The 23,332-nt window shown below is 38.0% G+C and overlaps 1 protein-coding gene across 1 annotated transcript; it reads left to right on the forward strand.

Annotated features, from left to right (window-relative positions):
• Positions 1-668: 668 nt before the first annotated feature.
• On the forward strand, positions 669-22,526 carry LOC129773411 (uncharacterized). The gene is made up of 3 exons (XM_055777013.1): positions 669-1,442; positions 20,154-20,956; positions 21,013-22,526. The coding sequence occupies exons 1-3, from the start codon at positions 1,429-1,431 to the stop codon at positions 22,269-22,271; spliced, it is 2,076 nt and encodes a 691-aa protein (XP_055632988.1). The 5' UTR covers positions 669-1,428; the 3' UTR covers positions 22,272-22,526.
• The last annotated feature ends 806 nt before the right edge of the window (positions 22,527-23,332 follow it).

The following is a 23,332-nucleotide window of genomic DNA, read 5'->3' on the forward strand; positions in this document are numbered from 1 at the left end:
TGTGGGACGCTAACTACTCGGCCACGGGAGCAGACAAAGAGTATATCGGTGGAAACTAAAAGAATTGAGTAGTCATTTTATGAAACATTATGTATATTCTCAACTATTATAGAATGTATGGAAAATATCAATTGAAACCAGCACAGATTCAGAACATACAAATTTGGGCGATGTTTGAATAAAATATAAGAATGGTTTCAGAGAGAAATATTTCGCTAACAAATGAAATTCTTTATCTTTGTCCAAGAAAAAATATATAGGTCTTTCATCCATCATATTTCTTGTTTTTACTCCTTCGGCATCCAGTAAATGCTGCATCCGTGGGGAGTGAGATGGGATCAAAAGGTATGATGCGCGAGAAACAACACGATGAATGCCACTCGATCCGGTTGAATTTAATCGAAAACAATCCCACGTAACCCTCTGGGGTATTCCCCTCAGTCCGAATCCGATGACTGGGAGGGTGGGAAAATCTTGTGCTTCCAACCACCCTCCGCCAGTCAGTTAGGCAGTCAGTCAGTCAATCGTATAGGTTCTTGGCGCCGGCAATACGCTGTGTTTCCGTGAACCGTGGTAATACAAGCACACGCGTTACCATAGCGATTGCAGTCGGAGAGTATGGTTGGGCATTCTCTCCGAGCGCAGACTCCATCCCGAATCAGCTACTAGGTACACACGGATGCCCATCTCATCTCGATGTGCAGACGAAAGGCTGGAAGGATGCTACTTTTTAGGACTTTTACTTTTCGTGCGTGACAAAATGCATCCTTGAGTGGAAGGAAGATGTGTGGTTGAACCGAGGCTAAGGCTTTTCTGCTAGTTGGAGTCTGGAGATCACCGTGAAAAGTCGTGCTTAGGGTGGCAAAATTGTGTTTTTCCTTGCTGACCGTAGTCTGCATTTTCTTTGTTGGGTAGTGAAGGAATGTCTGTGGGAGCAATGTTGCTGAAAATGATTGCAGGAGCTGGAAATATCGAGATGATGAGATAAGTGACACGAATACCAAGGACATGTGAATATTTGGCAGTCGAATCCCAGTCTGCATTGACAAAAATTTATAAAAACTGGCGTAGCGTGTGGATAATTGATAGGGATATGAAGAAAAACTCGTAACAAAGTTGTGAATCTTGAATGAAGCTGTACAACGGTCTCCCAATAGTCTCAAGGGCAATGAATGCGGAAATTTCTTTCGGATAGATGGAGAAAAAAATACTGCTCTCGTTTGGGACGTGATAATATTCGATTGAAATCGAGTGTGTGTATTTTGTTTTCCACTCAACGTCGATTACACACTGTATCTAGTATTTACATTATCCTTGAGTGTGTACTTTCCCACTGCGGGAAACAGATTCGCGAGCGAAGTGGTGCAGAAGGGAGCAAGGACCTTGCCACGGTGGATACGCCTGATAAACTCTCGCCGGAGATCACACATGACTAAAACGCGGTAAGTAGGAGGGGTTGTGCATGATGAGGTTTCAAAACTTCAATTGTAATGGACTCTCTCCGATTTGAGATTTGTAAGGTTTACGAAACGAATGATTTTCAAATGCAGATTTTAAAATATGCAAGCCAAAAATTGATATAAATATCTATCGATATTTGCATTGTATCGTTTCATTTGTTTTCTCTGATTGAGATAGGTAATGGTAACTATTTTCATATGTCTTTATAGAAGAGTTTCATGCCAACTCGTCTAAGAAGGTGGCAGCACCTTCTCAGACAGCATTGAAACGTTGTTGGTGTAAAGACATTGATCATTCAAGCATCTTTGGATACTTGAAATATTCAAAAAATAATTAGACTAATTTTTTTTCCTTGATCTTGATCTGAGGGATTCGAAGGAATAATGCATCAGAATACAAAATCTCTGTGAATCGAATTTGTGATGTTGTTTTTATTTGCGAAGGAGAGCGCGTTGTTTTGATGGAAGAACATTTTTTTCCTCAGGCCTCGAAAATTTCTAGATAAAGTCACATTAAAGATCACATTAAAAATAATATCAATTCATGTTCTACCAGTTAAAGTGTGTTAGGATCAAAATTTGGTCAAACAAAAGTGCGTGTACATTGATACTTTTTTTTGACGTAGGACTACGTCTTTCATTTCTATACTGGAGTGTAAGTTTCGAATACGAGAACGTTACGCCGGAGCAACAAGATTTTGAGCGTTAATACTTCCTAAACAACTGAACGAAATGGTACGATCGCTGGAATGTATTTCTCTAACCCAGACTTCAAAACCATGGAGTCTGGAGAAATCCACATGGAGGCGATCTTGCGTAGTGGTAACATCCATACCTCTCGCGCATAGATCACGAATTCAATTCTCACTCCCGACATTCTTCCAAAAATGGTAAAGTGACGAACCAGCCGAAATGTGTTGAAAGTCCCTATAATAAAGAAAAAAAAAAAGAAATCCACATTGCAAAATAGATGCAAGCTTTTAATAATAGCCTGTCGGCCGTTGGGGTCTCGGACATACAGAACAAGAGATGTGACGCGTAGCGTATTCTGATTCTTACTGAGTGTTTGTTCAACAAATGTCAAGACTTATATTCTACCTAAAATTGTTTGTGACCTAGACACAGGCAAAACATCGTTGGTGGTAAACATCTGTGTAGGCAAAACATCTGGTTGTTCATTATGCTTGTTATCAGTCTTCAGAAAACAAACGCAGCGCTGCGCTTGAGTTTAATTTTCATCAGCGCGCGCTCAAAGAAAACTTGTATTCTCTCTTGGTGCAAAGAGCACAAAATTCATAAGCACGACAGCACAAAATGTACCCGGTGCAGAACTCAGATACTGAACATTTCTTCTCACTTGTGTGATGCGCGTCTCATTCTATACACACAAACATCAAATTCTAGCGCCCGCTTTGTCTTCGTTCTTTCTAAGCAAAGCATAAAAACAACAGCGCGCCCCCATTTGAACCGCATACGCTTGTGTGAAGAAAAATATCTCAACAGAGAGAGCAATCCAGATTCAAGCGCGCAGTGTAGCAATACGGCGCAAATTTCAGCGTAAAACTCAGCGCAAATCTCTGCGTAAGAACGGCGCTGACAACCAAACATTTCATTTGTGTTTCGGAGCGTGCTCATTCGCCAGAGCGCATGTGTTCTTGTTACACATCAGCACTGGGTTGCATTCTTAAGACTGCTTGTTATGTTATGTAATGCGGAAGGCGGGTAGTTTATGCAAAGCGTACGAAAGAAAGTAAGTTAGGGAAATTTGTCGGAAAGACCTTGATTAAAATCACCTAGGGCCTTGTAATTTTTCTTATTTTTTCATGTGTTAAATAGCTTCCGGCATCCGGAATGACAGATTCGGACTTTGTTTAAAACCGTCAAGCTAGGCTTTTCCAGACATCTGAGTTGGTTTAATGAACGAATGCTTCAGTCCGTCTTTTTCTGTCAGTTCGTAAGCCAATTTTCTGACTTCCGCCATTAACTTCCCATAGAATCTCCTCTCTAGGTCGTTGAGACGTCGATACTTACAACTATTCTGTCGCTTCCATTTGAGTTTTTTTGTTCCTGCTGATGACTGAAAACTGTCTGAAGTGGTCCTAGCCGTGGTGAATAATTAGAATTTTTGAGATGCCGTATGACTGTTTATCTTGGAATGATAGAATTCAACGCAACTGTGTTGACGGAAGACCCTTTTTATAACATCAATATTCCTGATTTAAAAGCGAGAAAAATTACAGCTGATTCGATGAAAAGGAAGGGAAGTGATGGTAAAGACGTCGGTTAATCGTTCGATTAATTGAAATAATCGAATATCTGCAATTTTAATGAAGTAATTTTGTATCGTATAATTTTCAATAATTTTATATACAATTTTAACAAAAGGCCAGCTGGGTGTACACAGTAAGTGTCAAAAGTATTGATACTCTGTATTGCAAGTTTTTACATGTTTGAAATTTAAAATAAAAATGTAAAACTAAAAAATTATCAATAATACATACTGCCCATGTTTGTATATGAGACGTAAGCGACAAAATGAACAAAATCGACTTTGTCGCCGTTATCCATTCTACGCAATGTAATACGTCTGCTCAACATGCAAACAAACAATTTTTGTTCGAAAACATTTGAGCAATCTTGAAAAAACGTTTCCGAAAAATCACTGTTTGTCCGCATAACAGACGTAGTTCCATACAACTTTCATATATCGTTCGAAAATAAACAGTTATCAGGTTCATGTGCTATAACCTAAATCTACATTTGAATCAATTTGAATTCTTTTTAGAGTCCTAACATGCCTTTCATGATAGTGTCTTATTACTTAGCATTTTCTAATAGATGAATAAAAGAAACTATTGAAATGCTGCTCATATAATTACTGTTTTTTGTACACTACACTACGATGAACGAAGAGAAGCAACTGTTATAATTACCTAAATTTCTGCATTTGAATCTTCGAGTAGATAACGGAACAATCAGATCGTAGTAAAATTAAAATAATATTTGTTCTCAGCATTATAACTCCTCGAATTCGACATCGAATTATTCCACATACTCAGCATTTACTCGTACCGTTGGTGTAAGTCACTCCACCATCTTTATGCGATTGATCGTGATATCAGTAAATCATGTTGCTAAAATTACCAACATTACAAATTGCTTTTACAAATTCAATTAATTGAAAAACACGAACCTGCTGCTCAGGGAAAAAGTACTATCATATTCTCGCAACAAATCCAGAGCACCTTTTCGAGACATTTCACTAAGTTTCTTCCAAACCTATTTGATTTTATCCGATAACAATTGAAACTACCGACGGAGACGTTTTGACTATTATCGGAAATGTAAATACTAACGCTACCGACAGAGCAACCTGGTGATTACGTCTTGCTGTGCGAACAAATGTTCATTGAAACGATTGATTGTCTGAATAAATAGACGCACGCGTTTTTCAAGTGGAAAAAATATGTTTAATTCCGCAAAATCTCCAAGTCCCTTTTTTCTTGCTGATAATATCCTTCAACTAGACAGATTATTTCATTGGAAATTTGCATGGCTACACTTGTAGACAAAAAACAACAAAAATGCGTTTCCCAACATTAATGGTGTTGGGGATTACGTCTCCTATGCAAACATGGGCATATAGGTGTCCAGCTTTCCTACCCTGTCCGTCTTCCCCGACCTTCTCCTAAATGAAAACTCAAAACAAAAAAAAAGATTTTGTAGTGAGTCAAAATGTTGTCACGTCACGCTGGAATGGATCGTATACTTTTAGTGACGTGACAACAACTTCTTGAGACAATTGATACTCCTTTATTTGTGGACCGCTCTTCACCAAATTTTGTGGGATGTTGACCCTCATTGTTTGCTAAGAGAAACCCTGAGTATAAACATGTTTGAACTAAGATTCATCTGATAATCTAAACAAAAATCTATTTTTGTGACGTGACAACGCTTCAAAATACCCGAAAAAGTGCTTGTTTCTCATAAATTACAAAGTTCTTTCTAAGTCTACCCACTGCTCTTCAAACAAGTATTTAATTATCCATTCAATGGTATATAAGCATTGAAGTTTGGTTAAACAAGTGCAGATATATCTTAAGGAACATAAACATAGTGAAAACCTAAAATGTTTTAAATATAATTATGTAGTTTTTTATTCTCGCTCTTCTCAAAGGTTGATGCATAAACATTAGAGATGAAACGGGTATTCGGTTAGTATCCGGCCGGATACCGGATATTACAACAAAATCAATAATTTCTCTCTAACACATGGTAAATCATATTTTTTCCAAATTTTTATTAATATTAATTCATACATTAAATAATTAATTTATTGACTTTTATTATAAATATTTTAACCGACCGATTACGGTTTGCTTCGTTTTACGTCAGGCCAGCTTCAAAGAAAAGTCTTACACTGTAAACAATACTGCAAGGAGCTGAATGATAAACTTTAGCAAACCTTGGGGGTGCTGCTTAGGGTTTAATGACCACCAAACGTACGGAATATGATTGCGATGGATTCGAAATGTTTTCGCATACCAGTCGATTTCGTTAGCAATGGGATTTTTTCACTATCATTTTTGTGTGCATTGAAACAGTCCCAAAAGGTGTTGTGAGCTTCGTATGTAAGGTTTAATACTTTCGTCGCCCAGTGCATTTCGGTCGAGATTCTTGCGGGACCCAAGTTCAACTGTCGGTGCGCTAGGCAACGATAATGAATTCGGGTTCAATTAAGGACTACTTTTCTGAATGAAATCAACCAACTGCTGATTATAAAACTTATAAAAATAATTTTTCAGACATTTGTACAGTGTTGCCAATGATAATAGAAAATGAAATCCAACCGAACGTACTCACTCTATATACTATATTCGATGATGATGAATAACTACAATTTTATTAGAGAATATGGAATATTCTGTTCAATCGATTGCGAATATTCTGTGGGTATATCATACCAAGAACATATCATATAATCGACATGTAGTGTCGCTAGTACCTTATTGCCCATAGTTTGGCAAGTTTCATTCATCAAGCAGATTGTTTGCATAATGTCAGGCGTTTTCATTGTTTGGTATGCGAAGTACAACAAAATATATTGCTTGTTGCATATTGCGTATTGCTGTTTGCTAGTTGGCTATTGTTCCGGTGTGCGAGCCGCCGAAGACGCAACTAAATCAACAAATATCTGAAGCAAATCACCCCGAGGGATAAAGAATGAGTAAAATACAGGAATATTGTTTGCAAAAATTATGAAGTAAGCCTGTAACTTCAAAGCTCGGATTGACTCTGAATAAGGTGATGCTGTGTGTATGATGGTATTGGAAGGGAGACGCCCATTAAAAGGTTACTTGTTCAGTAACTGTTAGGTCAACAAAGTTTTCAGTAAGTGAAGGAGTCTATCGACGTATTGGTATAAGCATCCTTATGGAACACAGATTAATAAAAAAAAAACATTGGACGAATATCAGCAAACTGTACTCTTACTTTTTTTCATGTGAGAATCCAACATTGTGCGCCAAAGGGTGTTTGCGAAGAAAGGATTCAGTTCCTATTCTCTTCCGTACATGCTTAGCAAAGTGAAATTCCTGTGAAGGGCACCATACCGAACCACATGACTGTTATGAAAGGAAATTGACTGTGAAGGCATTAGATATAATCCCAACAGAAAAAAAGCTTCCTTTTTCTTTTACACTTTCTATGAAGCAAAGGAAGTCTGCATCTGTGGAAGATTCCGGTAGTAGAATTATCACATCCGTTCTGAAAATATATTAAGACACATGCTGGCGACAGCGCTGAAATTTGACAACTTTCTCCAGACGCTGAGGGTTAAGATTTTTAGTTGGATTACATGGAACGGATTTCTGGATAAGCTCATATACGATTGAAGATGAATTGTGTAGAATTGAATCTGGGGAATTGCATGAGCAGATTTGCTTTGTCATTATGAAATCACTATTTGCTGTTGGATATCACAATTTGGAATGGCAATGCAATGGGTATGTCCTGAACTACTACTGCAGTCACGAGTTCGCTATCCGTGAATGCTAACGACATGAAAGATTGTGTCATCATTTTTCATATGAATATAGAAGCCACATATCCAACAGCAGTTCTAGTCATTCGGCCTGAAGATGCTGGACAGCGAGAAATGCGATAATTAAGTCATGAAACGCTCAGATAATACGATTGAAATGTCTCATTTTCGTAATTGTTGCCGTTTCTCTATATGTCACGACTGTGACTGAGGAGAAGTGAATGAATTGATGTAATCATGTTACATCTTTTCATTCGTAATCTATTTGAAACTGAAGAATGTAAATACATTCTAGTCCAGATCTAATGAGTTTTGTATAACATGTAAATAAGCAAAGGCATTCACCAAAGTTTTTTCTTAAACGTGTGAGATCTTCTTTTGATTAAATTGTTTTCGTAAAAACTTATGATGTTACATGGATTTTTGCTCTGTGCATGGTAGCAGCATAATTTTGCCCTTGTGGGGGATAAATACGAAGGATGCGTTCGTTGGACCGTCTCCACACAAGCAAAAGTTATGAGGCGACCCAAAAAATAAAGTTTTTTTTCCCTGTAGTGTGGTAATATCGGGGATAAATGGGCAATGTTCTTCGGAAGCAAGGAAGCAATCGGCTGTGGTGTGGGTTAAATTGGCACATTTTCAGAGTAAAGGGTGTGTCACATCAAATTGCATCACGGAAAAAACGCTGTAGAAATTCGCCCAGTAGACCAATCCTTTTGAAAATTTTAGACTGTAATATAAAAACTATTAAACAACTTTTGGCATTTTCTTTTTATTCATACTTCGAGCCCAAGCCCGTATGCTCGCACCTTCCTCTTTACCCCGTCCATAAGGTTCTGTACAACGTCAGGTTGTAGTTTTTTTTGAACAGAAATCCATTTTCTCTTGAAGTCCGCCTCCGATTTGACAACTTTTGGGTTCTTCCGGAGGGCCTGCTTCATAATCGCCCAATATTTCTCTATTGGGCGAAGCTCCGGCGCGTTGGGCGGGTTCATTTCCTTTGGCACGAAGGTGACCCCGTTGGCTTCGTACCACTCCAACACGTCCTTTGAATAGTGGCACGAAGCGAGATCCGGCCAGAAGATGGTCGGGCCCTCGTGCTGCTTCAATAGTGGTAGTAAGCGCTTCTGTAGGCACTCCTTAAGCTAAACCTGCCCGTTTACCGTGCCGGTCATCACGAAGGGGGCGCTCCGCTTTCCGCAAGAGCAGATCGCTTGCCACACCATGTACTTTTTGGCAAACTTGGATAGTTTCTGCTTGCGAATCTCCTCCGGAACGCTGAATTTGTCCTCTGCGGAGAAGAACAACAGGCCCGGCAGCTGACGAAAGTCCGCTTTGACGTAGGTTTCGTCGTCCATTACCAGGCAATGCGGCTTCGTCAGCATTTCGGTGTACAGCTTCCGGGCTCGCGTCTTCCCCACCATGTTTTGCCTTTCGTCGCGGTTAGGAGCCTTCTGAACCTTGTATGTACGCAGGCCCTCCCGCTGCTTGGTCCGCTGGACGAATGAACTTGACAAATTCAGCTTATTGGCGACATCCCGGACCGAACTTCTCGGATCACGTCTAAACTGCTTAACTACGCGCTTGTGATCTTTTAACTGACGGAGCATCCATTTTTGCCGTTCTTCACCTTCCGGTCGATGGTTAGGTTCTCGAAGTATCGTTTTAGTACTCTGCTGACCGTGGATTGGACGATTCCCAGCATCTTACCGATGTCCCGATGTGACAACTCCGGATTCTCGAAATGAGTGCACAGGATTAATTCACGACGCTCTTTTTCGTTCGACGACATTTTTCCAAATTTACGAAAAATTGACAGTGAAGCATGGCCAACGTGATCTATACACTCTTATCTGATTGTAAGCGAAAGCTGAAGATATAATTCCTAAAAATTAAATTTCTACAGCGTTTTTTCCGTGATGCAATTTGATGTGACACACCCTTTATAGGGGAACCGCGGGTAAGACGGACAGTGTGGGTATGATGGACAGGTGGTTGATTTGTATAGTTGCATTATGAATTTCAAATTTCTGTTGATGGGAGCCCCTTCTACATGCTTTTCTAGAATATTTAAACCATCCTTTGATAATGAATACTGATCAAAAGTGAAATAAGGAAACAAAAACCGAAAATCAAACATGATTCCGCGTGTGGATGTAATTTTTGCGGATTCGATATAAAGCATTTTGAGTGGTTTAATTGCAAAATTGAATTCGCTGATGGTTATATTTCGGTTTGTGAGTTGTCAGAGAAGCGATGTTAGGTATGTACGGAAAAGTAAATTCATTCGTAAATTGTAAATTTAATTTATTGAAATAATTGCACTGGTGTAGTTGAAATGGACAGTCACATCCATAATCACATCCAATGCATGATGGAAAGTGAAGGAAAGAATATTGAACTCTTTTTTATATTGCTTTCTCTTTTTGTTCTATTTCAGTTACTGGACGCACAAACACTAAGAGAGAGCGAAATTATTCCTCTCGCGCGCGATAAACTTCTACGCTATACATTTTGAACTTGTCCATATTCTCCCCACTACATGTCCATTATACCCGCATCGATAAAATTGTTCTACTCTTCGGCTTGTTGACGTGGGACTACGTCTAACCGGAGTATATGGGGGGTAAAATGAAAACATAAACACAGAACATGCAAGAAATAACTCGATCATTTCTTACTGTATCGCAAAGATGTATGATCAATTGATAGGGAATATTTCTACGCATCTATTGAAATTAATAAAATGTTATTTTTCATTAAATAAACAATTGAATAACTGTAAAATGTTAAGCGTTATCGAAATGCCCTAACTACCTCGTTTTGATTGGCCCGATCTACGGTTTCCCCAACACAGCCATTATAACCAAACAGCCTTCTGGAAAACGGCATTACAAATACATGAAAGTACGGGGATTTTTGTTCTCGCCGAAATGTGTTGCCTAACACAGACTCCAAAACCAAGCAGTGTTGGAGAAATCGGCATTGCAAACACATGAAAGTCGGGGGTATTTTTGTCCCGACGGAAATGTGTTTCCCTAACACAGACTTCAAATCCATGGAGCGTGGAGAAATTGGAATTGCAAATTAATGCAAGTCGAGGGCAGTTTTTGTTCCGACCGAAATGTGTTTCCCCAACACAGACTTCAGAACCAAGGTGTCTGGGGGACTTGGCATTGCAAATTCATGCAGGTCGGGGGTATTTTTGTTCCGACTGAAATGTGTTTCCCTAACACAGACTTTAAATCCAAGGAGCGTGGGGAACTCGATTTTGCAAATAAATGCAAGCGAGTACTTTTGTACTCGCTTGCCTTTGTGCAGACTGGGATATGTTTTCTTAACACGGTCTTCTAAACTTAGGGACCCTGGGAAAATCTAGCAGACATTAGATGCGAATGAACTGAAAAGTTCAAAACCAAAAATAAAGGCTCTATAATATGAAAAGTATAAGTTGAAGTTGTTGATTCATACAAGCAGGGGATACTTTCCTCACCCACATGTTTTTTTGCACTCCGAAATGTGTTTTCCTATCACGGATTACAAAAACGGGTACGAACACGACGCTTTGGCTCGATTATTCAAGATTGCATTGAAGGGTATGCCTTGATATCTTTTGCTCACTGAATTTCTGGCACTGAGTGCCTGAAGTTCATCAAATCAAGCAAATTCGCGGTTCGAGAAGTACGTGCACTTGAGAGATGCAATCTTCAGAAGGAAATGTAAAATAAAATAATCATTTGATAATTATTCCGTTAACATATTTTGTCCTAGGAATCGTACCAAACGTGAAAGGTCTGTCATTAACATTACTTGTAATGAAGAACATAATCTATCACAATGCTTGAATTGACCTTACATGGCATTTATTCAATCTTTTTACTCACAAAGCAAATATATTAAATTCAATTGAATTCGGAAATTGTTTAATTCAATCAAAAATTTAATCAATACAAACAAATGATTGCTAAGCTGAGCTAGTCCCACGTCAACTTTGCGGTTATATCATAGCTATAACCCACCCATTTTTTAATTTCATTAAAAACATGACAAAAAAACATTTTTATAAAACATTTGGCCAATTATTTCGAAAACCAGTATATTGAACTGTAAGAAACTGCTTTTAAGTTTTGGAAAACATGTGTTTCCAAAGAAACAATTGAAGTTTTCCTTAACATGTTCGTCTTACCCCCATCTTCCCCATGACTTTATATGGCTCTGTTATCAAGTTCCATGCATATCGATCGAGATTTATTGATTTATAAGTAAAAAATTATAGGAGGTTGTGTTCAAGACACGACCGCATTGTTGACGTAGAACTACGCTGTGGTTTAATTCAAGTCGCTTGTTTATAAGTGCAGATATTATTTTAAAATGTCATAAAAATTTTGAAATAACCATTCCACCAGTTTGGTCACCCTGAAATGTTTTTTTTATTGTAAAATCATTTGACGATAATTATTTGATGATTCATTCTTGTGCTCGCAGAACAATACATGGTTGAGATAAGCACAGCTGTCATCCTTACTGGAGAAAGTTTTGCTAATGGCGAGCGAAACCAAATCACATACAAAATTCCAGAAAGACATATACTTTCTTGGCGACATAATAAACGAAATAAATTCTATCTGTTAATCTCCATAACTTTCAAAATAGTAGCACTGCTTCATTATGATCAAGTTAGCGCAAATGCAATCCTAGTTGAAGCAGTTTTGCGACTGGCACGCGAGCCCAAATAAATTAATAACTTAATATAACTTATTGAATAACTTGGTATTCCTCAAATAATTTATTTGCACAACCTTCACACCTGCTTCGCCATAGCGTCAGTTCAATGCATTGAAGACAGAAAACAAACAATGTCGACTGCTTGGAAAAAGGCTGAATATTTGCCTCAGCAGAGATTCATTACTAATACCCTAGCGTAAATATTTCCCTCCCGCTATATCCCCTCCTTGTGTATATTCATCATTACGACTGCATAATTTGCAACACCAAACAACCGCCAATCATAGCATAAAATAATTAGGCGATTGTTGCATCGTTACAGGGCCAATGCACACGGGAGCAGATACAAATGGGGTTCAGCGTAGCGAAGATGCACTATTTTTACGTACGGGTCATGAAGCACGCAAGTACGCACACAAATATCCATATACAGCCATTCCATGCCAAACCGATATAGCGGTTCTCAGATTTTCGTCAAAAGTGGTAGTTTTGTTCTTTATCGCAAATTATTAGACCCGTTTTTTTTGTTAGGGTGACCATTCCCATTTTAGGGTGGTCCGAAAAATCCATTTTTTCCGCATTTTTGCCAAAAATGACTTTTTTCCAAAATTTATAACTTTCGAACTACTGGAACAATTCAGGCATTCGACACATTAAATTTAAGGCAATTAGCTGGTCGTTTTTTGGAAAAATACTACAGTTGCAGAAAATTTGAATTCCGTTTTCGTTATTATTGTTTGAATTCGTTTTTTATAGCTTTCATGGCCTCGGGACCAAGGGCGCTATATTTTTTATATTTTTTCTGGAAAGCTGAGGATTTTTCACTTAATATATTTCGAAACCAGAAAGGCGTTTTTATTCGTTTTTGAGTTATGATTTTTCAAAGTTAACCGATGGTCCGAAACATCATTTTTTTCCCTTTTTTCCACTACAAAAAATCATAACTTTTGATCTACTAAACCGATTCAGATGATCGACATATCGAATTAAAGCCAATGAGCTAGTATTGTCTAAAAAAATATTACACTCTGATTAAAAAATAGATTTTGTTTTCGTTATTATTGATTATATTTGTTTTTTTTTATAGCTTACATCGTTTCGGGACCAAGAGCGTCATATTTTTTTTTTAATATTTTTTCCAGAAAGCACAGGTATTTTCACATAATATAGTTTTTGTTCAATATTTCTATGCGACTAGACTGGATGTATGTGGCTATAATCCAATTAATTGGCAAGTGTGTTAATTATTCAAAACAAAAAGCTAGCTAGTAGGCTTTAATTTGATATGTCGATCATCTGAATCGGTCCAGTAGTTCAAAAGTAATATATTTTTGAAAAAAGTCATTTTTGGGAAAAAAAAGGGAAAAATAGGGTTTGAACCATCGGGTAACTTTGAAAAATCATAACTCAAAAACGAAAAAAACGCCTCCCTGGTTTCGAGATATGTTATGTGAAAAATCCTCAACTTTTTATAAAAAATATAAAAAAATATAGCACCCATGGTCCCGATAGCATGAAAACTATAAAAAACAAATACAATCAATAATGACAAAACCAAAACCTGATTTTTTTGCAAACGTAGTATTTTTCCGAGAATGACTAGCTAATTAGCTTTAATTTGATATATCGACCGTCTAAATCGGTTCAGTAGTTCATAAGTTATGATTTTTTTAAAAATGTCATTTTTGGAAAAAGGGGATATTTCGAATGACCCTAAAATAAAATTGGGCACCCTAACAAAAACCCGTGCACCCGTGGCCGAGTGGTTAGCGTCTCACATTATCATGCCGGGTGTTCGGGTTCGATTCCCGTTCTGGCCGGAGGATTTTTCGTCAAAGAAACTTCCTCCGACTTGCACTGTGGTCACGCGTATTCTAGAGCTTGCCCCTCGGAATACATTCAAGGCGTGTTATTTGGCTTAAGAGATCTCAACTAAGTATTAATGAATGACGCTAGTTAATGCATATGTTGAGACGGCAAAAGTTCCACAGGGAACGTTAACGCCATTCAAGAAGAAGAAGACCCTAACAAAAAAAAATGAAAAAATACGGGTTTAATAGTTTTCGATAAAGAACGAAACTACCACTTTTTACGAAATCTGAGAACTACTCTATCGGTTTGACATGGAATGGCTGTATATCGATGGACCAAAGCAACCAAATATACACACAATTATCTCCGTTTTGCGCTCTTCTCATCGGTAGCCCTCGTTGTTAATATTGCCGGTCTAGATCAGCTTAGCTGACATCTTCTGTGGAGAGAGTTTTGCTACCGTAATGCGAAACCAAATCGCAGAAAAAATTTCAGAACATTTATTTTCTTGGTGTTATACTCTAGGGAAATATTCCCCTTCGTTTTTCTTCTTTTCCTTTGTTCACGGAGACTTTACATCCTACGATTTCCCCTTCGTTGCTGGTCGATAAGTTGCTCGTTATTGGCGATCTAACGCAAAACGTAAACGATCGGTGAGACATCTGGATTTTGTTTTTGAACTAAGAAAATGATGCATATGTAACCTAAAACTCAAAAAACAAATCACGTATATTTTACTTCCGGGCTTTCCAAGGTAGTTCTCACATGCAGGAATCGTGCATTTTTCTACTTGTGTTTGATTGTGCCCTCGAATTTCCTTCTTTAATTCAACCATTGTCAATATTTTTATAGTTTTCACTACTGAAGGAGGTAAATAAATAACATGTTATATATAAAATTGTGCAGAATTAAATTTCTTACAAACTCATCGCAATCAAATATTCTTTTATGATTATAACATTGTAATTTGTGGAAAGAACTACAAACCTTCCATAAGCTCACATGGCAAAATTTAAAACCATCATCACTTTCATCGCAGCGCCGCCTAGGTGTAGATTTGTACGTTAGATCGCCAATTGACAGCTCTGTTCGGAAAAGCACACAAATGGACAGAACAAATGAATGGGGAAATGGGAATGCTTCCAATTTTCATCAATTCAAACCATATACAGACTATGGGATTGTAATGTATAGCATATCAAACAAATCTTAGATTTAGGAATTTCCGATTCGTTTGGTATGTAAATCGCCACAATCCGCTCGCGGCAAAAATAGTTATTAACGTTAACTTTATTTCATAAAAACGTGACTTGTTTCCTGATTTGGCACCCTTAATGAAAGACGTAGTTCTACGTCAAAAAATGAATGCTACTGCCTCAGTATGAGAGCTCAGCTTCTTCTCAGATGACACTAACGTTCATAGAGGATCTTCGTAGTTTTGCTTGTTTTTGCTACATTTGAGATAAAAGGACTTCTTCTAAGTAATCAACATTTTTCATTTCTAACTATCCTATCGCACCCCAATTGCACCATCTGAATCTCTGACTAGACGGCATCATCAAAAGAGTAGCCAAGAATCGTTATAAAAGAGAAAAACATCCAATCCTCACCGCCACCTCCCTCCCCATCAGTCGCGTCCGCAGTGTGGTTCTCTTGCCGAGATTAAGGCTGCCTCCTGGCAATGCTTAGAGAACGATGAAAAACATAACTCAGTAGGAAGGACATTGGCTGGAAACGGGCCAAAAAAAGTTACTGATTTATACCCAGTGCACTACAAATAGTATCAAATTGAAAAAGTGGATTACAATTTGGATACATCGTGCGGAGCCGGTGACGGTGTATGTATGTATGTAGTTATTACGGGAGTTTGGCAGTGATAATGGAATTTTCGCGCATTTTTCATCGGAGAGTTCGCCATTCCGCCGTGAGAACGGAACTGGGGAAATGAATCAGGAAGCGAACGTAACGGAAATTGGAAAAATGTTTTCAAATTCTAGTCAATCAGCTCGGTACAAAAAGTTAAGGTGGTAAGTTGGTCTATTGAATTTTTCCAATATTGGGATTAGATTCATACACATTCATGGCACTGATTCCATCTATTGGTGTAATGTTGACTTTCCGATATTTGACTATGAGATGTGATTCGTAATGAATACAGGTTTGACTCGATCGTGTTAAATATTATTGACACTATAATTCCTCTGGACAATCAATGTTTTTCAAACATTTTTCCCCTAATTTTTTTATCAGTTTTTCAGTTTGGAAAGATTTGTTATATTTGAATGGTTCTTGGAAAGTGAAGTGAGTTCTTTTAAAGCTTTGTTTAGGTAACATCGGGCTGCAAAAAACAGCTTTCATCGACAAACACTGCAAACTCCCAGCCACGTGGTCAGCGGATGCAAGCGAATGTAGTGTAGGAGCGTAGAAAACGATTTAATTTGATGTTTTATGCTTACGCGGTCTACGAAGAGAAAAGAAAATCAAAAATTTTCTAACAATTTTAGGACAATGTTTATTAAGGCGTTGGTAGCTGGCCCTCTAAAAATTTGTACCTCGCTGGCGGAACATTTAAATCGGAAGCTATAACGCAGATTGAGTTGAAATTTGACTATTTATTTTGTTGAAGATTTTTCTATTTTTGTAATAAAAAAACATCATGCTCACATAAAATCGGAAAACCAAAATATCGAAAAAGAATAAGGGTCTGAGCCTAGTTTTTTCGAGTTTTTGCATCTGTTCAGAAATCCGTGAATCCACCTCATTCAATACTTCGAATAGTGGCCCTGGTAAAACAGTTAGTGATGTGAACTGAATTTCAAACGGGTTGTAAGAATTGTAGTGGAGGGAAGAACCCGGAAACATTAATTATTGATGCTTTCTATTTTCAAACTGTTGAAAAAAAAAATCAGATAGATTTTCCAATATTGAAACGTAAAACTCGATATTCGTCGGTTTTCTTATATCGATGTTCATGAATTCTTCTATATAAATAAAAATGTAAGGCCAAATGTGTTGGTAAGCGCGAATCCCGAAGAAGGAATCGTCCGATTCGAGCCATCTTTATTTTGATGTATTCGTCTCTGTCCGTAGATCAATGTTATGGAAAGAAAAATCGGTAAGTTTTCGGAAAATTCTGAAGGAAGGTCGGAAAATTTGGAAAATTGATTTCTCATATGTTTTACATTTACATAATGATAAGCGTTGTCGGTCCATTCAATGTTTGCGCTATCGAAAGCGATCTTTGTTTGAAAGTGGAAATGGATTTCAGGTGAAATAGCGTACTCCTACATTTTTTATCTTCTATATCTATATAAATGAAAATTTAAGGCCAAATGTGTTGGTAAGCGCGGAATCGTCCGATTTGAGCCATTTGATTTTATTACCTATCCGGTACAAAATATGTGTGGGTGTGTGTCGGTGTCTGGTGTGGTTTTCCGCTGGACTCCTAGTCGCCGGCTGAATACGCTGGATACAACGCTACTCGCTGGGTGTTCCGGGGTTATGATGAAGATTGCTTCCTAAACCCTAAATCAACGGGTCTTGATCGGATAGAGAATGGAAATTATTTTCCACTTTGAGCCTCTTAAAAAATTCTAATCAAAGACAGATCCGACAAATACCTGATTCTATCAGCTACCACTGGTTCTCAAGGATTTATGTGTCACAGACAACAATTTAATAAATTGAGAGAATATACAACTTTTTCTCTATGTGTATTTTATGAGTGCTCAGTCGTTGGTCAGGAAATGATCCATCATTTCAGCGATCATTTCATCTGCCTTATTCTGTCTTCACTCTCTTGATGCTTCGATTCTTCTGCTTCAATCTCCATCCTTTCCTCTATATATTCATTACTATCCATCTCTAACCCCATCTCTACTTCCGTTGCATCCTCTACGTTCTCTCATTCCAGCTTCTATGTGAATGTTTACATTAGGGTGCCAATGAATGTATGGGAAAAAATCGACCCTAAAATTTCAAAAAGACAATTTCAAACAATTCAAACAAAATGTTTACCACCTCGAAAAAACACCCTATGCCAAATATCAGCTCAATCGGACTTAAGGGAGAGTGGCGCAAGGCGGTCAAAGTTTGAGTTTTTTGAAAATCGAAATCGGGGTTTTCGAGAAAAAAAATTGATGCCAAATGTCTTAAAATTGCATGGAACGTCGAGATCTAGTGTCATCTCGAAAAAAAATATTTTTATCAAAAATCGTCACAGAGTGCCGTTTGGTTAGTTTTTTTTTTCAGAGTACGAGACGAATCATATGGTTTTAAATGCTAATAAAAATAATTATCTCCATTTTTCATTCGGAACTTGTAGCGAAATGTTGATTTGTACGATAATATACCCTATGCAAAATATTAGCTCATTCGAACTTCATTAATTAGTGTTGCAGACGTTAAAATTTAAGTTTTTTGAAAACCGAAAAATCACCGGAAGTCGGGGTTTTCAAACATTTTTTTATGCCAAATATCTTAAAATTGCATAACACATCGAGATTTACAGTTATATCCAAAAAAAATTTGTTAAAAATTGACTTTTCAGACGGAAAAACGACCAAATGCCAAAAAAAATATATTTTTTACAAATTTTTTTTTCGAGATAGCAGATGTGTCATGCAATTTTAAGACATTTCACACCAACAATTTTTTTTTCATAACCCCGATTTTCGGTGATCTTTCGTTTTTCAAAAAAAAACTAAAATTTTTACGTCCCAGAGTGGCGATTTTTGACAAAAAAAATTTTTCGAGATGACACTAGATCTCGACGTTTCATGCAATTTTAAGACATTTGGCATCAATTTTTTTTTTTCAAAAATCCCCATTTCCTTTAGGGGGGAGGGTGATTTTTCGATTTTCAAAAAACTCGAACTGTGACCGCTTTGCGCCACTCTCCCTTAAGTCCGATTGAGCTTATATTTGGCATAGGGTGTTTTTTCGAGGTGGTGAACATTTTTTATGAGGTAACTTTTTGAAATTAGAGATGACCATTTTCATTGGCACCCTAGTGTACATGTTACTCAACCTAATCCCTAACAATTGTGTAAGTATTTTATGGCATATTTTCTTACACACTAAATGTATTATAGTAAAGCGCTACAAACAAACATCATTGACGAAACAAACGGAAACACAGTTAATGTGAGAGCATGATTGTATTCTTCGCTGGGTGTTGTCGTTGAATACATTTTTTGTTAGTAGTGGCAATTCAGTGCATTTAAGCAACTTTACATACTTGAAATATCTGTAAAATACCTAGACGACTTTTTGTACAGGGCCTTTTTTCATTAGTTTTTATAAAAACTGCTAACTCGAAATCTATAACATTTTCGTCAAAGAATGGAATGTATGAAATTTTTGGAATTTTAACTATCAAACATTATTTTTAAAAAAATGGGTGGGTTATATATATGATATAACCGCAAGGCTGACGTGGGACTACCTTAGCTTAGCAATCATTCTTTTGTATTGATTTAATTCTTGTATGTATTCGTCTCTGCCCGTAGATTAATGTTATGAAGAGAAAAATCGGAAAATTTTCGAACAACTTTGAAGGAAGGTCGGAAAATTCGGAAAATAGATTTCTCATATGTTTTAAAATTACATCATGATATGCGTTGTCGGTCCATTCGATGTTTGCGCTATTGAAATTGATCTTTGTTTGAAAGTGAAAATAGATTTTCAGGTGCAATAACACACTTCTATATCTTCTATCTTCTGTATTTATAGAAATATAAAAAAGGAAGGCCAAATGTTTTGCTAATCGCAAAATCCGAAGAAGGAAAGCATAATTTTGAGCCGTCTTCATTTTGTTGTATTTTTTTATTCTGCCCATAGAACAATGTTATGATGAGAAAAAGTTTAGAAATTTGTTCTAAAGAATTCATATCAAAACAATAATTTTGGACGGGACGAAGTTCGCCGGATCAGCTAGTAGAACATAAATCCACTGGTGATTAGTACCTTTAAGAACCTCGGTGGCTCCATTGGTTAGAAATTGTGTATATTTCATCAGTCCAACTGAAACCACCGGAATCACCGGGGAAGACTTTGTTCACATTAATTCACAAAATAATGATTTCTTTTCGGTTTTCCTCTTTCATTTTCAGAACCATGCCAAAAGAGGTAGACTACCGCACGTTGATAGCCCGAGGTAGCCCGTTGGGAGCATCGCACAGCTTCAAGATACCCTCACGTAGAGCGCGATTCAAACTAGCACTGGTTCTAACCGGTGTACTACTTGTATTTTTGTACAGCATCAGTCTACCGTCATGGATCTACGGTGGAGGAACGGGGAATCCCTACTGGGAGGAAGCCTATCTGACGAAGGATGAGGAACAGCACTTCAACTACAACAGCTCTTATTTCGTTAATACGCCAGGCTGTAAGATGCCCAGTCTGCCTATCATGGACGAAAACATCCAGAAGTTTGTTCAGAAGGTTGACCCTCTCAACTGTACTCCGGCGTTGATCCAAAGCGATGCCACTTCCATTTGGTTTCAGTTGAACGAGGACGACGTTGAGAGATACTACAATCTGACAAATGCCAGCATGATCGAGTGCTGCTATAGGCCGTTCGAGCGCAAGTCGAACAACGGTGTTCGAATCGTTGGACAGGAGAATTGTTTCGAATATGGCGAACGGATGGAAATAAGCTGTGAATTCATAGCGGTCATCTGTACGCATCCCAGTAGGCAGAATGTTATATTCTACCGGGATTACTTTGCATTTGTTGCGTTGAAACCAGCGGTTGAAGAACGATGTGAAAAGACAAGAAATGATCTGAAGTCTAAAAACTTGATAAACGACGATAAACTTAGTGTTATGATCCTGGGTATAGATAGTGTTTCACGATTGAACTTTCACCGACAGATGCGACAAACCGCAGAGTTTGTGATCGATCGACTGAAAGGTAATACTATGAATAATCAATTAACACTTTTTCATAGAATCTCTTGTTTCTTTCAGCTGTTGAGATGTTCGGTTACAACAAAGTGGGTGACAATACTTACCCTAATTTGGTACCAGTGTTAACAGGACTGGACGTAGAAGAACTGTCAGCTGTCTGTCTTCCAAACTCGAACAGTACCTTCGACTTGTGTCCCTTCATATGGCACACATTTGCGGATGCTGGTTATCGCACCTTCTACTCGGAGGACTCTAGCACTCTGGAGACTTTCAACTACCTGAAGAAGGGCTTCCACGAACAACCCACAGATTACTATCTGAGGAGTTTCTATCGACAAGCAGATTCGTCGATCGGGTATAATAAAAAGGTGAACGCTAAGCTTTGTCTTGGGGGCAGAAATCCAACCCAGATATTGGTAGAATATGCTAAGAAAATAGTAACGGTAATGAAGGATCGACTTAGCTTTTCGCTGCTTTGGGCCTGTACGATGACCCACGATTTGCTGAACTATCCCGTATTAATCGATAAAGATTATAAAGATTTGTTGGCCCATATGGAACAGCAAGGATTCTTTGAGAAAACAGCCGTTGTATTACTGAGTGACCATGGGATACGCTGGGGAAGTTATCGTAACACATATCAGGGAATGATGGAAGAACGACAACCATTTCTGTACATTATTCTTCCTGTGTGGTTCCAGCAGAAGTATCCAACGGCCTACCGTAATCTACGCAAGAATAGACTACAGCTGACGTCTCATTTCGATCTTTACGAAACGCTCAAAGATCTGGCCGATTTATCCTCACTGACCCCAACCAGCATCAAGAAGCGATCTTTCGAGTTGCTGGAAACGAAGCCCGTTCCCCGAGGGATAAGTCTGTTTTTACCGATCTCCCCGACACGCTCCTGTGAAGACGCCGGGATTGCCTCACACTGGTGCACCTGCCACAATCACCGACCAATCGCTACGAACGATTATCGGGTGGTGGCGGTCACACGCTACACCGTGGACAGTTTGAATCAAATGCTGAAGAAACACCCCCAGTGCAGTGTTCTCCATTTGTACACGATCGAGGATGCCAGTCTGGGTGTATCGACGGAGGAAATAATTTCCAAAAAGCCGGTCAACCAGTTTAGTGACATAAGTGTGCGGTTCGTGACGAAACCGGGTGGGGCGGAGTTCGAAGCGACCGTTAGAATCGATTCCTTCAATCAGAGCACACTTACTGGTAGTGTCAGCAGGACGAATCTCTACGGTAAACAGAGTTACTGTGTGGATGATTATCGGATGAAGTTGTATTGTTTTTGTACTCGATAGTTCTGGTGACAACAAGAGGAAGTGTTGCGGCAAATCGTATTTTCGTGATGTAGTAGGTAGTATTTGGAGTGGTGGATTAGAGTATACACGTTTCAATCGGTTTGTCAAAAAAACTTCTAACAATAAAATGCCCGAAGGTGGTTCCGGTGTGTTTGCTTCCATTGAAACGGAGAATACGTTTAATCGGAGATACCAACGATTTTTGAATAAGTCTGTTAATTAATTCATTTGGATAAACTTTTCGTTTATGTTAATTAGAAGTCAATAAACTTTTGTAATAATTAAATGAACATTTGTACTGTATATAATTCACTGAGAATATTGATTATATCACTCAACATCGGAGGTACACAAATGCTATTTGTGGATTAGGCGAAATGCCTAGACTCTAGAGAGACTGCCTTTGTTTAAGGGTTAACAGTTTCTATTGTGATATTCCAATATCAAATGGTGTATTGTTGTATGGTTGTATTGTGTACCATTTTTGGGAAAAATACTTCGAGATAATTTTTTTTTTATTTGGATTTTCGTAATGTAAATTTGTTTCTCTAAATCTTTTCGGATTTAATATCAACAAATGATTTGTTTTCTGAAGATGGAGAATGTGCAAGTAGAAATCATTCGGTTCTTTCGATGAAAAAGACCCCTCTATTTCCAGGAGAACCTTAAATTATTTCAACTTGAAGAAACCCCCGAAATCTCTCAGGTAAATTGTAGATTACTCCCAACTAACAATTCCCCATCAGTGTGATGATTTTGTGATAGTTTCATTCAGCTCATGGCTTTTTATTTCTTTATTTTGGCTTAACGTCTTTACAACATGGCCTGATTTACAAATCTTCTCCAATTATCTCTGTTTGTGGCTATCTTTCTCCAATTCCGCGGCACCCTGTGTTCATCAGGTCCTGTTTCACTAGGTTTGCTGCGCTCCTCGTCGTTTCGTACCAGTCGGATTCCCGATGAACACCATTTTTGCAGGATAGTTGTATAGTTGTCCGACATTCTTGCAACATGTCCTGCCCAACGTATTGTTCCAGCTTTGATCACTTTCTGGATATTGG

Source organism: Toxorhynchites rutilus, chromosome 3 (genome assembly GCF_029784135.1).
Source record: "Toxorhynchites rutilus septentrionalis strain SRP chromosome 3, ASM2978413v1, whole genome shotgun sequence".
NCBI lineage: Eukaryota > Metazoa > Arthropoda > Insecta > Diptera > Culicidae > Toxorhynchites > Toxorhynchites rutilus.